At 32.7% G+C, this 16,868-nt stretch overlaps 1 protein-coding gene across 3 annotated transcripts in view; it reads left to right on the forward strand.

The window, feature by feature from the left end:
• The window catches only part of LOC129795307 (KH domain-containing, RNA-binding, signal transduction-associated protein 2), a 71,255-nt gene that overhangs the window by 22,285 nt on the left and 32,102 nt on the right, over nucleotides 1-16,868 (forward strand). For all 3 annotated transcript variants that reach the window (XM_055836453.1, XM_055836450.1, XM_055836451.1), the window contains exon 3: nucleotides 14,754-14,783. In XM_055836453.1, the coding sequence (XP_055692428.1) occupies nucleotides 14,754-14,783 (30 nt within the window). The remainder of the gene's footprint in view (nucleotides 1-14,753; nucleotides 14,784-16,868) is intronic.

A 16,868-nucleotide genomic window follows, 5' to 3' on the forward strand; every position in this document is an offset into this window, starting at 1 on the left:
TTTGGGGTTGAATATTTGCTTGTAAGATAAGACTACATAGTTGAGAGACGCGGCCCAGCATAATTGCTGTAGGGCATTAAAAAAAAAAAAGAAAACTAACGCTTAATCAAAAAGTCTAAGATATAAGTAATGTACTACTAACTCTAAAAAATAATTAAATTGATTTTATTTTAAGAAAATTGAATGTGTATGCTCCAGTAGACGCGTAGGACGCGTAAGGATTAACTGTTTTAAAATTAAAGAACAAACCATCAAACGAATTTACTTATTTTTCATTTTAAATAATTTCCTTTGAGTGGCTTTGATATTTTCTTTGAATCTACATCAATTTAGATTTAGACTCTCCTGCGGGCCCCACTGTGTTAAAAAAAAGAAGAATCTATCCCCTTAGGCTGTCACATAGAGCTCTCTCATGCGAATGTTGCGAATGATTTGCTGCTTTGTTGGAAAAATGCAAAGGATAAAATTTTACAATTCAATATAAAGCGACAAGGAAATGCAATTTAAAGTTTTTTCTCTCACCGCACAAAGTTCTCTGATGGAATCTTTTTAAATATTTTCCACCAAACATACATACATACATACATATGTATATTCCACAACATCGCACACTTTTCTGCACGTCTATTAAATGTACAAAGAGTGAAGTAAAAAGAAAAAAAAATACGATGGGGTTCTAAAAGAAAACTTTATGAGTTTTTCCGAATGGGTGTGGAAGTAAATAGCAAATGGAGTGAAAATTTGCAATAAAATTTCAAGCACATTCGCGCACATTGAAGCTCAATGCGAAATAGCATTTGGGTAGAGGAGTTTAGTGCTTGAATTAAATCGTTTATGCGGCATTTAAATTGAGAAGCTAAAAAAAAAGCAGCGAAGAAATCATCAATAGTTTAGTGGATGGAACGATGCTTTAATGTTATTTTAAATTAATCTCCTTCTCATCAAAACATCCACCATTTCACTCACTAATTTAATTAAAGACGAAATGGCGTAAATTATTATTATTATAAGAAATAATTGGAAGTCTTTTGACTATAAGTGCCTCATATATAATTAGTAGATCATACAATTAAGATGTCAAGTGAGTAATGCCATCCATTTACATGTGCAATAAACACGGTGTTAATTAATTTATATAAAAGGGGATCCATCGCACTGAGAGATGATAATTTGAAAATTTTCTGCGAATTCCTCTCGTAGTATTTTCACCACAAAACTTCTGTTTATGACAAAGATTTGCCTCTTTTTTCCTCCTCCTCTTCATTTCTTGCTGGTTGAACGATAAGAAAACTTATGTGTGCGAGGCGAGCCTTGTGCTGTGGAGACTTTTGGGTGGAAGACACCTTTCTCTTTGGCTCTAAAATAAACCCAATCCGACAGGAACAGAAAGCAGACGCCAAACCCACTCCTCGGAGAGAAAATTTTCGCCTCAACGTTCACGCGAATGCTTCACTAAGAGACGTGCTGATGTATGGCTTTTCGCATCGTATGTGGGTGGCGTCATCTGATTTACAAAGCCACAGAGCGTCGCGTTGAAGAAAAAAACAAACAAATATCCCACTGGGATAAAGGCAATTCATAAAAGAATGCACACACCACCATCATCCGCAGACTATCCAATCAATCTCACATCCACTCCCAGCCAATGCATCATCTTTGAAAAATTATTATACCTTCCGGTCCTTTCTTATTTTCGCAATATACTAGACACATAATACAGACATGTCAATAAATTTTGCAGTGTGATCAAGTAAATCACACTGCAAGTCATTAATTTGGATTTCTTCTCTTCGAGAAGGACCAAAAAAAAACAATTTATGAATCAATTGTGGGGATTTATTTTACCACATTTTTTGGCATTTATGCTGCAAGAAAAGCGAAAATATCTTGGGAAATATGTTTGAAAAGGAGATCATTCATTTTGAGTATCTCATGAGACTGTTTATTAATTCATACTGGACAAAATATTATAGGAAAAATGTTAGAGATTAGCTAAGGAAGAAAAACTTTCTATTAGTCACTGAAAGTGTAAAAGCTTCACCGCGATTTTGACCATAGAGCATATGCACGTTTGCTTTAAGTGATACTTCCTTTTCTTCTTTAACTAAGTGAGTTGGAATAAAATATTAAGTTATTAATCTTTTGTCAAAATACTCAAATGTTCATGCAAAAGCTATTCCGTAATATTTTATTTTGTTTCTAATTCGTAGAGCATATGCACATTTGCTTTATGTTCTTTTCTTTTGTCTACTACTAAGTAAGTTGGAATACTTTGGACAAAATTATGCAAAAGTACCTGCAAAAGCTACCTCTCCCCCCCCATTTTATTTTAATTTATTTTGCTTCTAATTCGAAAAGCATAGGTATGTAAGGCATATGCATATTTGCCGTAAGGAATATTTCTCGACTGGTTATACACAAAAAAAATTTACAATATTGGTAAAAAAATAAAAAAAGGAACTTTCCCCATAAGTAATTTTTCTCTCTTTGTTCCTGAAGCATATGCTTCTATTGATAATTTATCTTAATTTTCAGTTATACTATATACATATTTTCATCTTTTTAATTTATTTGAACCGGACGACATACCGACATCCACATAGCCCTAAAATATGTGCATTCAACTTTCATGCATATGCTTCATCCTAAAAAAAGAAGGAAAATTAAATAGGGGCGGGATTTGTATTAACATATATAGTTCCCATTTGCTAATTTTTACATTTATAACAAGAATATGCTTCTAGCTAATTTTTTATTAGCTTTTCTTCTATACAGGGTAAATGTTTTAAGTAGCGATATGTCTCCATCTCATAACCTACATTCACTTTCGCACCTCAAGAAGTCAAGAAGCCCATTGACACCTGAAATCCAATTTCACGGTGAAATTCCTGAAATAATATTCCTCAAGCACTTGAGTGTGGAGAATTTTTTTTTTTACTTTTTGACGAATTAGAATATTCTCTTCCTTCACATACTTGTGTGTGTTTTTTTATTCTTGATGAAAATTCCTCTGCAAAGCCATGGGATGGTATACTTTACGTGCAAGAAGGTATCTTTTGAAGGAGGGAGGGGGTGGAAAATGGTGGAGTGGGAGTCTCTATAGAGCTGAAAGAAGAACCAATTTTCTTCACTCTATTTTGTATAATTCAACCAGCATTTTCACTCACTTTTTCCCCGCCATGCCCGCGGGTGTTTGTGAAGTGAAGCTAACAGAAGAAAAAGAATATGGCACACATTCGCGCTCATTGTCTTGGAAATGTGGCCATTAAGCTTATATTATTCAGAATGAACATTACTCGCAGATACGTCTGATACGTTTTGTGCGTGAATTTAAATTATCCCATTCACGGTTGCGGTAGGAAGAGAAATTCTACATAGAGGAAGAGGGAGGGGCTGGTTGTGGGAATTCCTGATGTTCTAAATGGGATTTAGGGATTTTTTTTCAATATACATAATTGAAATCCTCTCTGATCGTGCAAAATGTTTATTAATAATTTAGAGAATTATTTAAAAAATCAAAACTATAGAATTTCATAATTTAATTTGTGTTATAATTAATTTAGCAGAATATAATAACAATATTTTGTAAGTAATTAAATTCAATTGTTGCTCATGACAAAATCATAATTTTTCAGGTAATTTTATCAATAGAAGAGTTTAACCAAAGATAATTGAACACTAATTACACCCTTTTATTGAATTTCAATTTAATTTGACTAATATTTTATTTGTACGTTTAAACCATCAAATACCTAGTTATGAAAAAAAAATTTCATTCAATTTTTGCATCAATAAGGGTAGGTAAATTCGAATTTTTTTAATAGAAGCGTCCAATAAAAAAAACTTAAACATTAAAGTAAAAACGTCAAATATAAAAGACAAAACTAAAAACGTGAGAAAACAAATGTCAAACGGTAAAGTAGAAAAAAAAGAAAAAATGTCAAATATGAAATTAGAAACGTCAAACGTTAGAAAAGAAATGTCAAACATATAAATTGCGTAAAAAAATTTTAAATGCAAAAGCCGTTTAAATGGACTCTGTGGTTATTGTTCTTTAATTCAACGTTTAGCATCTTCTAAATTGAAAAGAAATTATTATCTAACGAGCACCCTCTTTAATAGCTTTCTGACATATTAGCATAAAATATATAATTTTCTTTAATTTCTTTGAAACCTTCAAGAGCACATAGAAGCACATAAAAGCCGTCTGAAGGTATTTCATCGAGAGGGAAAGAAAGATACATATATAATCAAGAAGATGATATTGTATTTCACATGAAATATGATTCAAATTCAATTAACACAATAAAGCATCAGGTTAACCACAAACCACATTTTATCACATCCAAAGATTGGTTTTAATGAAAATATTTCACATCAAAATGTTAATTAACGGGGAGGATTGTTTATAATTTTATTTTGCTATTTTTGTTGCGAAATTTACATTCATAGAGAGATCAAAAAAACGAGAGATAAATCGATATGTTTTCATGTTGGCAACTCATTTATGTTCAAAAGTGTGGGAGAGGGCTCATTAACAAGCAATTTCCTCATTCAAATTGCGCAAAAAGGGTTAATGTATGCGAATTGCTTGAAAAATAAAATAAAACGCGCCATTGTGGAAAGCCGCCACGGCGCGCCATCATCCCCCTTCCCGGAAAGTTTCCTTATCAAAAAGATATCTGAAATTACCCCCATCATCTACATAGAGGGTGAGCTATTCATTAAATTTAACCCACCCACATCCACACAAAGCTCACCCAAAAGAGATCTCAAAAGACGAACTTCTTGACCTAAAAGTTGAGTGAAAAGTTCAACTTCCGGATGCAATTAATATTTTGACGATGGCACCACACAATACTCCACTCTCTCCTATCTTTTTTGGATTATAATCTCAAAATTGCTTATTTTTCTATTGAGAACAAACTTGTCGGGAAATCCCGCACACTGTCTATCAGACAAACTTAGTGTGGTGGAAGATAAATTTTTAATTAACCACTTGCCAAAGGAACTTTTGTGGAAGTTTTAGTCTTCCACACACACACATAACCTACCTATCTAACTCTCCTTTCTCCCACATAATAATATATAGTTCCTCTAGAGAGAAGAAAACTTTTCAAAAATTATCCCGTACATGTATTGAGAATTAAATTCTCTTAAGACACCATGAGAGACCTTTATAGGAAAAAATTCAATGGAATTGACACAATTTTATTGTTCTTGGAAAAATAAAATAAATATAAATAACCTGTCGGCTTCACTTAAAAATTTTCATTTTACCCCCTTCCACTTCCTTGAAAAACATAAAGTAAGAGAGAGAAAAAAACCAATTAGAGGAGAAAAGATGCTACAACACGCCTGAATGGGCGGAAGTTTCAAGTGAAATGCATTTTAAAATTGAAAGAAAAAGGAAGATGGGGAAAACATGGAAAACACATTGAGATAGAAGATAAAATGTTCCATAAGAAAAAAAATTGTAGCAAAGAAAAACTTCACGAGTCAATTTGTCAGGAAGAAGCTTTTTGCAAAATAAGCTGCATTATTTAATTGAACATCCGCTGCTGGGGTTGGGGGTAGCGCTTAGGGTGGAAGGCAAAAAAAACCCGATGAAAGATCATACAGATAATTTGAAGTGATGCCAAAGACTTTTCCCACCCATAACGGCTGTGCTGCACCCTGGAGCTTTTTGCTATCTATTGAAGCTTATAAATTAGAGCTTTGTGAGAAGATAATTGAAATGTACACATACAAATAAAATCTATAATAACGTACAAAAACGTTAATTTAAAAAAAAGTTCAATAAACGGGATAGATTCTGGTAAAAAATTTTTCTTCTAACAACTTATAAGTTTTTTGCAAGATTTTGACAGATGGGTGTTTTTAAATCGTTCTGTTGTCGTTTTATAAAAGAAAAACGAAAAATAAGTTGTTCCAGAAAACAGTCAGAAAGAAGTTTAAAGAACCCCGGAGAAGTATAATTTTTTTTAGAAAACCATTTAACACTTGAAGGACACGAATTTCTGACCTTAAACTTTGACCTTAATTTTCTTTTAAAAAGTAAACGTTTTTCCAGATTTTCTTTTGACAAACTTCCGGTATTTGAAGTCGCCTACATATAGATGAAGAATTTATCAAGATAAAGTTGAATAGATTTTAATCTATGGCTGTTTAATAAAGTCAAATTGGCAGCGATTACCAGTTTCGTCATCTAGTGTTAAATTAAGAAACTAAAGAAATAAAATGTCAAAATCTTATAAGATTTTTCCTAGAATTCCAAAAATTTTATAAGTAACGAATTGTAAGTAAAGAAAAGAAAAGATTTCTATCAGAATCTACCCCAAAGTTCCATCTTTCAATACATTTTTCGTTCAATATCCATCCCCATCCTTCTGCTAAACCTTGATATTTAGGGCGGTTTGAGAAATTTGAATTTTATTATATTATAGATGGTAAATTCTTTTCCCAAGAGTGTCGCATGCCACGAGAAAAGACATACATTGTACTACATATGTACATAACACTACCTACATACATATGTATGTATGTACCAGAAAGTAAGTAATATTTAAAGAGGAAAAGGATAGGAAAACGGTGAAAACTTGCAACAAGCCAGGAATTGTATATTCAATTTATATGCACACAAGAGATGTGGGATTTATGGAATTTTAGAGCGAATGAGTTGCCATCCTTAAACTTTGTAATTAATGCATTTAGTTCTCATTTTAATGCGTCGTGAATATTTTATGGTTTTGAATTTGTGTCTCCTCGCATGGCCTCAATAAAATGTTGATGAATACCATAAGCTGTTAAATTGATCCAATATATCACTATACCACCGCCCACACGCGCTTACGGGGGTAGTGTGGGTGATTATCATTAAAGTGGAAGTCCTTAATTTGTAGCATAGCGCGCAACACAAACCATTTTCTTCGCCATTCCGCGCGAGAGCAAATTTTGATTAAGGCGTATGGGCGGAAGGAAACTCACTGTGAAAGGAGAAAGTGTTTCGTGCTCAAGAAGACAAATAGATCTATAGGGTGGGAGGGTGGTGGGTGGGGGGAGAAGGTGGTGGCGGTTGTGGCGCTCCCGTGCTCCATGTTGCCTTTGATGCTGCAACCCCCACTGTTCTCACCAAGTCACCGTCGTACACAGAGAAAAATTATTCTGTTTGGACTGTTCGCACTTTTGAAAAATTTTTGCACAAGGGGTGTTTATCTGAACGAAAATCTTCGAATTATTCGTCAAGATTCGGATTATTTGTTAAAAAGATTTGGATTATTCGTCAATAAGTTTCGGACTATTTTTCAACAAGATTCGAATTATTCGTCGAGATTCGGATTATTCGTCAAGATTCGTACTATTCGTCAAAGTGCGGATTATTCGTCGAGAATATATTATTTGTCAAGATTCGGATTATTTGTTAAGAAGATTCGAATTATTCGTCGAGATTCGGATTATTCGTCAAGAAGTTTCAGACTATTCGTCTAATTCTCATTGTTCTTCAAGAAGATTCGAATTCTTCGTCAAGATTCGGATTATTTGTCAACAGTCTGATTATTCGTCCAGATTCGGACGATTTGCTAAAATCTTCCAAATATTCGCCAGACAAACACCCCTTGTTGTTGCATTACAACTAGCAGCGTTCTGTTTTTAACAGGTCCTTCCTTTATGTGTCCTACGGCATTTTTTGATGCCATGAACTTAAGTTTTAAAGAAATTAAATAACTATGATTAATTCATAGTTAAAAATTTCACCGATTCTCACCGCGCCTCTACCAGCAAATAGCTTAAAACAAAACATTACAAAATCTCTTCATCACCTCAGAATTCGTGTAAATGGGAAGTATTTTTCTCTGTGTATGGAAAAAGCAGAATAAAACATTAGAATGGTTGTGGAATAAAAAGAAGTTATACAATTTGAGGGGGTAGAAAATCGATTTGCCACGAAGGGTTTTCTAGTGTTGGTGGCGTGTGAAGTAGCTCCCCGTTCAATGCCCATCCGCCGCCCCCTTGTCTAAATTAAAGAGGAGGCCCCCCACCAAATGGAGCATAACAAAAGGATTGGCAATTGGCATTGAAGAAGGGTTCTCTCGTGACGAATATTTTCAAATAATGCTTCCCCCCACTGCCAAGAGGGGCCAAGCCACCGAAAAGGAATTGACCAAAAGTACCCTGTCATGGTGATTAGCTCAAAATGAACAGCAATTTTCGCATCTTTAAATGAAGACTTCACGCACTATGATAAAGAATTTATTCATGGCACATAATTATAGAGGAAGGACCAACAACTTCTATACGAATTTGGGAGGTTCTATTGCCAGTATGGAGGTTCATTAGGTACCTAAAAGCACAAGTAAGAGTACTTTGGGTGGAATGGGGGTTGTTTTTTCCACTAGATATTTTCCACTCTATTGTGGGATATTTTTTATGTAGTCTCTGGCCCAGTGCTAAAATTTTGCGCACTCTGTTGAAGATGTCATGCAAATTATGATGAGTTATTTAGTTTAATGAGCTAGACACACAAAAAAAAGACCCCAAAGCATAGAGAACAGATCACTGTGTGGGCTCTTTTTTTGTGCCATCTGCTACATAAATTTTAAAGGGAGACCTTACCATAGAACACACTCTCAGTTTATTATTTTCTGCAATTTATGCGGTGGAAATGGTGTACTGAAGCACATTGCAAAAATTTTTTAGGGGCCATGAGCTACATTTATTTATTTATTTAAAAAAAAAAGCAGATCGTTCAGCAGTTAGAAAATTAGCCTATTATTTCCTTTATGTATAAATAAATCTTATTTTTGAGAATTTATTTAGTTGAGAATTTGTGTGCTTTGAATAATGATTTATTTCTCTTTTAATTACATTTTAACGTGATTTTCTTACGAATAAATTACGGGTAAAAATAAAACAGAGATGGGTGGATTTGGGAGAAACTTTTAAGGGGTATTTTAGTTGATTTTCATTTCACTCAATCTTTTTAGCTGGAAGAGCATTAATTAAAGAGTTGAATGAAAAAATGTATTAAAACATACAAATAGATCACATTGAAAAAGAAAAATCAAAAATTAACTCTCAAACAGCTCAATTATTAACCCCTTTTGGATTAATTTGTGCATGAGAAATTTCTGAAATTTGTCAAAATTACCATGACAATAATTTAATTTCTCATTCTGTTAAATAATAAAATCACAACCAATTTAAACGCATCGATAATTGTGAGTTGAAATTCACACGATATACTCTACATTATGTTTGGGATGGTTCATGATTAAATTAACCGCCATGAGGTATGTAGAGATGAAATTTCCCTCATCTATGCGCCACTTTATGTGTTTCCATGGCATTCCATCAACGAACATAATAATAGCTAATTATGATGAATATTATTTGAATTTAATTTAATCATCATCTAATGCACCCGACGGCATTTTGCTTAATATTTCGGAGAATTTATGCAATGAAATTATTCAAAAAAAAAAATGCCTGAATTTTCCAACATGACCTAATTTTTATGAGAATTTCATTATTATTAGCATAGAATGTTCTATGAAATGAACTTTAATGTTGGAAATTTTGATATTTTTAATTTTTTTGAGAATTGTTTGTTTTCGTCGTAGAACTTGGTCGCAAGATTATTGATAAAGCATTAGCTCCAATTCAAATTATATTTTTGCCATTCAAAAGAGTTATTAAAATTCAAAATCAATTAAATTTTATTGATTTTCAGAGGAAAAACCAAAATTTCAGCAATAAAGCTCATGAAGGAATAATTTGCATTCTGGCTGTTATTTTCGTGCATATCAGTCAATCAAAGCTGATTTATATCTTCTGTTGAAACATTCATTGTGGAATTGTTTTCCATTTATGCTCATTATGTTACCAATGTTGTGGCACATTTTTACATCCTATGCATTGATCACATGGCTCACATGTTATGTCAATTCTTGTGTCATAATAATCATTGAGAATTGAATATTCGAAAAGCTCTGTGTGATGAGTTGTTCGCCTCATCCTTGTGGTGTATGTTACTCAAATTACAAGCACACAAATTTATGAGCCTGTCAATGTGGGAGGCAATAGGGGTGGTATTGGGTGTCTCCCTGTAGCTGGAAGGGAGTGAGGAAGTACATAATAATTTGATGCTGGAAAATTGACTTGATGTCGTCGAATCTAAAATTATATTTTACACCATGAAGATTGCTCTTATACATGGTGCGTATGACTCAACATCAGACGCCATCAGAGTACCTAATGTATGTTCTCTCCAGCATTCACCTTTAATAATGAGAAGATGCAATGAAGGGGGGTGGGGAGGTGGTTGAGGTTCAACCGCAAATGAATTTTATTCGCTTATGAAATTCAGTCAAAATTAAATTTTCCACTGAGCACATTTTCCTCACATAATTGAGTGTGTGGAGTATTAAATAGTGTTCACTTCATGCATGTAAAGGTATAAGGATAAAATTTCCCACTATGTAGAAGAGGGTGCATTAAAAGATTCGATAATTTAATTTTGAGGTGTGCGGTTTCAGTAATTTTCTCACATCGAATTCCACCTAAATTGAGTTTTTTTAAAGTCTAAGAAACTTGAGAAGGTGAAAATTTGGTGTTAGCCCCTAAGAAGAATTTAATTACTTTCATTGCAACATTGTGCATAGAGCCCTTTTGGAAGAAAAGAATTAAATTTCATTATTTTCTTCTCTTGAAAGTTTAATCCTAAAGTTAAGCAAAGAAATTCTTTATTCAACAACAAAATTCAACATTTACAATAGCAACAATGAAGCCTTGTCATCGCATGTTTCTCTTTTTATTTCTTTCAAAGAACTTTCACACCAACCACATATCACTGTGGGGGTGGAAAAAAAACTTTTATTATGGGAAGTTTTCACTGTCTCGCCTTCATCAGTCTTTCGGAGTAATTTCCTGAACAAAGCCGTGCTTAAAGCTTAAGCCACACCGCTGTGTTGGTCAGAAGGAGGATGTAGCTGATGGAGAGCCATCAAAACTATGAGGGAGAGAGAGCATGCGGAGATTTGTGAAGTGAATGCTCACAGATAAATTTAACAAAATGCCCTTTTAATTCAACCAATTTAATCTTCTCAACCATGAGGGCAGAAGAATTTTCTCGACAATAACGTGACTTTTAACATCATCTGCTGGTGACAAAGAGGAGTTTTCATTTCCCACATTTTCTTCTTTTTCATATGCCTTGTGGGGGGATAATCATCTTCAAGAAAAAGAAAAGGAAAAAAAACAAAGCCAGGGGGTGCAGCTGCATAAATAGTATAAACATAAAATAAATTAAAATAAAATAGAATTAAATTTTTAACGATAAAAAAACGTTTAAAATGAAAAGGTTCTTTTAGTTGGAAAAAAAGTTTCAAAATTCAGACAATTTTCAATCGAGACTTCGAATATTTTTAACGTTTCAAAGAGAGAAAAAATTCAATATTTCAAAATTGAAATATAAAAATTAAAAGATTTTCATTTTAAACATGAAATTTTGTAAATTCTAACGTTCAGGGGAAAACATAAAATTCTCAACGTTAAAAATTCAGATGATTCATTTTAACCAAATTCAAAAACTTTAAAATTTCTAACGTAAGAAAATTAAGAGGCTTTTCCAATGAAAGACAAATCTAGGTATTCAAAACCTTAAAAAAATGTTATTAATTTAAGAAATAATGTGGAAATTCTAATGTTTTAAAATTCAAGGAAATATGCTAGAAAATTAAAGAAATAAGACAACGTTTTGATTGAGACATTGAGTTCAGATTTCTTTCTTTAAAGACTTAATAGTTCTAAGAAAAACATTAATTATGACTATTTCTCTAGAAGTCTTAACGTTTAAAAGTTAAAAAGTTAAAAGAAAGTTTAAAAAATGAGATTGTTACATTTCTTACGTTAGAAAATGATGAATGATGACAAATCGTTAGACTTTTAGGTGGCTGAAATCTATAAAAATTAAAAGAGTAAATTGGGACTTTCTTTTTAGGATTCAATCAATAAAACGAGCGTCTTTGCTTTTTCAGCGACGTTCTGATTTCTTTAAAATCATCATCAGTCACTACAGTATGGAGCACAGCAATATAATTATAAGAAATACTCAAGAAAATCAATAATGATGTTTTTAAATAAATCAAAACGTCGCTAAAAGCGTCAAAACTCTCGTATGAATAAGCTCTCATTTTGAAGGATTAAATAAGTCAATATTCCGGTCCAAATAAAATCTCCCTCTAAGGAGAGAATCTTTGATGAGAATTCTTGCAATTTTCTCAAAGGAAACTTCTACACAATTTTCTACATCTGCTTCTGTGAAAATGAGCATTAAGATAAATTCGCAATAACATTTATTATGTTGAATTTCATGTTGTTAGGGGCCAGCACAGGTGGGGATATATCCAACAATCTGTTTCAACGGGTAGAAACTTCCGCTTTCCTGGGCAATTTCATCACTAATTTATGTAATTGATAAGATGAGTTGAAATCGCAACAGAATGCTGGGATTTTCAAGCATTACAACATGTATCCTACATTAAGTAGCGACGCTCGTTGGAGTCGCTGGTGCCACGATGGGGGTCTTATTGTCTTTTCAATTAACTACATTTCCCCGTAGTGAGCCCGTCGTGCCACTTGAGTAAAACAATACAAAGCAAAGTGAAAGTTACTGCACACTACAGACTTCCAACATTGTCTATACCACGTTGTGCGTTCAACCCCCTCAGAGCCAAAGCTCAGAGCATTTCTACATCCACTCTCACAGTGCTCCAAAGCTCTACATAACATACATATTACACAATAGAAAATGGTTTTGATTTTTTTTCTTCTTGTATTCCACCCACATAGATGATGACTCACAGTTTGATCCAATTTCCTCAAACCGTGCGGAACTTTCCTCCTCTCGCGCGTTTTTTTCCACCCGGGAGTGTGTTAAATTTGTGGAAATGTGCTCATGAATCAAAAATACAATGTATACATTTCCTTTTACACTTGTAGGAAAAAAATGCTTCAATTTTATGTATTTCTTCATGAATATGTGGTGAATTTTATATAGGCAAAGCATGGCAAAGAGTTGCGGTAATAAAAAATGAAGAGCTAAAACAATAACTCATTTATTAAGTGTTTCATATAAAATTTTACACCTTCAATCGTAAAGGCAGTTTTTTTTCTTATCAACAGTTTGAACGAAGAATTTCTTCAGGTGTTTCATTTTGTGCTTCTTGGTGTACTTTTCTTTATGATTTTATGACGTTCCGGGGACGTTTAATACCCCTTCATCAGGTATTACGGTAAGGGGAAATGTTTTTTCGAATTTCTAATGAGCTGAGATCCAATATTTAATTAAATTTCATGCAAGAGAGATATAGAAAGAATGGAAGGCTTAAAAAAATACAATATGCCAATGATTGAGCCAAGAAATGCTCAATCATGATTGAGTCAAAAAAATCGAACGATGATTGATCAATAATTGATTAATCAATTTTGTCAGTCAATCGATTGATCAATTTTATTGAACAAAACCTGGTCAATTTCAGGTCAATTCTGATTGCTCAATAATTGATCTCTATGCGGACCTACATTGACTCAATATTGAGCTCAATAATTGATCAATTTTTTGCAAAATTTGTTTTGAGGAATGAGACAATTTTGCATTGGAATGTTCCGAAGCAAACTAACGAAAGTCTGGCAATCAAGAGAAAATCATAGCCCGGAAAATCGGTACACATTATTATTTTTTGGTTATATTAGTAACAAGGAGCTCGTTTCGCCATTTTGTAGAATTAAAAGGGCGCCATTTTGAAAATATCCCTTCACAAAAATTAACCTAAAAAAATATTCCTCAAATTTTTCTCAGTGTTGTCCCTCATTTTTCTCAAAGAATTTTCCCTTCAATTTATTCTTTGCTTTACATACATATGTATGATGGCTATATAGGATATTTTCTGTATTTGATGCGCGTGGGAGATGGGGGGAAAATACGCATAATTTGAGAGAACGAATGTATCAAATTAGAGCGTGTGGAGAGAGAGAAAAAAACTGCAATCTGCTGAAAAAAAATTATTATTATTTTTTTCTGCAGACAGGGTGCTTTGTGGATGAAATATATGTTATGTAGGTAGTATATAAATTATATATAAAATATAGCATGATGGCCTATCCTGATGAACTGCTCATGAACAATTTGGACGCTATATTGCAATCACTTGTCGCTTCACAGCATGTTCTCTGTATTTTTTTTTCGCTTCTACTCCTTCCCCACCCCCATCATGCACGTAGGTGGGATTTTATGTGTATATTCTGGTACTATATGTAGAGTATTTCCTCGCATAGATAGCATATGGATTCATATAAATAAATCTCTCTGCGAATCTGTAATGCTGTGCAACGTATTAAAATGTAATTATTGAGATTTCACTAATGGATATAAAGTACAAATCGCATCTCAACGGTGCTTGAAAGCTTCCTGGAAGATTGCCAGATCGATCAATTACTCGTACAATTTGCATACAACTCATCTCACTCTCTTTACCTGAAATCCCCCCATTTCCCTACATATGATACTCTCATATGTGTGTAAGGAGAAGCAGATTAAAACGTTCCTCTTGATGGGGAACATTTGAGAAAATCCTTATCAGAAACTTCTCCTTTGGCTTCCTTCCCTACAAAGGAAAATAAATTAACTAAATGTACCACCAAAAGGAAATGTTGTTAATTAATTTACTTAATACAATTTTCTTTTCTATTTGCAGATTCCAGTGTCTTTACATCATCTGTTAAAGGTAATTTACTTGGACATTATAATTATTCGTTTATTTTTGCCAAAAATATCCAATATTTGTATTTTTACGTTAAAATTTTAAAATATTCTCGAATAACACACTCGTATTAAATTTCTATCACCTTTGCACATTGTTTGTATAAACTCATTTTCTATTCGTCTACCACAAAACTACTCTCTCTCACATCTTCCCCCAAAAATCCAACCCCTGAATGAGGTTTCAAAACAAATTCTAGGGAAATTCTAGTGAAAATTCAACAGCAATGAGATAATAATGTTTTTGTGCTGAATATGGTGGGACGATGAAATAAATTCACATATAGAGAGTAATGCAGAGAAGGGAAAATTTCCACAGTATATGGTAAATATTAGTACAATGCAATTTTGAATTTGTGTAACATGGAAATTCATCCTGAATAGCTCAATGGTTTGTGAAAACATGACGTGGAAAATTGTGTCTAATTAAATTTATATAATGTCCAATATAACTCCGGGAATTGTCTGATTTCACGCGGATTTTGTGAATTAACAATCATTGTCCGAATGGAAATTTGAAATTGAAGAGAATATAATTTCAATTTCATTCTTTCAACTCAAAAAAATATCGTTGAAAATTTCATAACAATGTAAATAATAAATTTTATTAATCACCCTTAAAATTCATTCTGCAGAAGTACATGAATAAATCACGATTTTCTTCGAAGAAACAGGAATTTTCAATAAAACTTGAATTAATGTGGATTGTGCTGATTGGCGTAATTTTGGAGACTGCAATTTGCTAAATATGGATTTGAGAATACCGAGAAAATTGACGTAAAGTTCATCGAATATGAAAAGAGAATATTTTTAAGGTTATAAATATATTTTAACAAAATTGAAAAATGAATTATTTTGAATGATTCATTCTGTCAAATTTCTTAACAATTGATCTAAAATGGAACAAAGTAATAAAACCAAATCAGTCCTGATGAAATTAAATTCTATGAATTGGTCAAAAGAATCAAAGTAAATCAGGTAATTGACAAAAAATCTGATAGAATCATTCAAAAGCAGAAAAAATAAAATAATTAATCATTGAAATTCTTTTAGAACACTTAATCAGAAAAAAGATAGTCACTGATGCCATGACTTTAATTCATTTTCATTCATATTGATCTAAAGATTTCTATTTCATTGATTAACTTAAATTCTTCTGAATGATTCTTTTGGTTATTTCATTCATTTAAAGTGCCTAACAACTGATTTGTTTCCATTCTTTTAACCAAATTATTTAATTTAATGAAATGAATAAATTTCAATTAATCAACTTGAGTTGATTTATTAGAAAAACCATTTAACGATATTTTTATTTTTCAACTTCTGTTAAGTTCTTACTAAACTATTTTTAATGGTGCTCACACATATCAATAACTCAATGAAGATATAAAAAATGAATAACTTAAAAGTTTTCCACTTAAAGTTTTATGCTGTTTGTTTTGGGGGTAGGAAAAACTCAAAAAATCCTTACTAAAATATGCAAAAAGCTCTTGGAGAAAAAAATTGACATGCAAAGTCTTTTTTTTGCGTTTGGGAAATTTCTTTAATCATATCTCGAGACGACGTACCCTATAATCTAGTCAAAAATCGCTTGGATGAGACATAAAAAAAAGTTAATACATAAATTGCATAAGAAGTTTATCCACTCTCACACCTTTTAAATATTTTCACGTGAGCTTAGGCACGTTCTTTTATTCAAGAGAAGGAAAAAATCCGTGTTAAGAACTTTTCTCAACTAACTTGGTGTTTGGTGCGGGTTTTAAAAGGTTTAAACTTTTCGCAAAACACGTGTAATTTATAAGAAGGAAAAAAACTTTCACACCAAGCGTGGAATTTCCATTATTTTGAGAGTCGATTGAGTTTAGTAAAAGTGGAAAGAAAATTTCTCGCATTTATGCAAATAAGCTCAAGCACTTCTTTTGGGGATTTTTTCTTCGTGCTTGGTGCCATCCCTCAGCCGCCAGTTCTTTGGTAAACATTTAGCAAACATATATTGGGTTTAAGGGAAAGCAATAGAAGAGATTACCCTCAAGTTGATGTTAGATTGAAA

Source organism: Lutzomyia longipalpis, chromosome 4 (genome assembly GCF_024334085.1).
Source record: "Lutzomyia longipalpis isolate SR_M1_2022 chromosome 4, ASM2433408v1".
Lineage (NCBI taxonomy): Eukaryota > Metazoa > Arthropoda > Insecta > Diptera > Psychodidae > Lutzomyia > Lutzomyia longipalpis.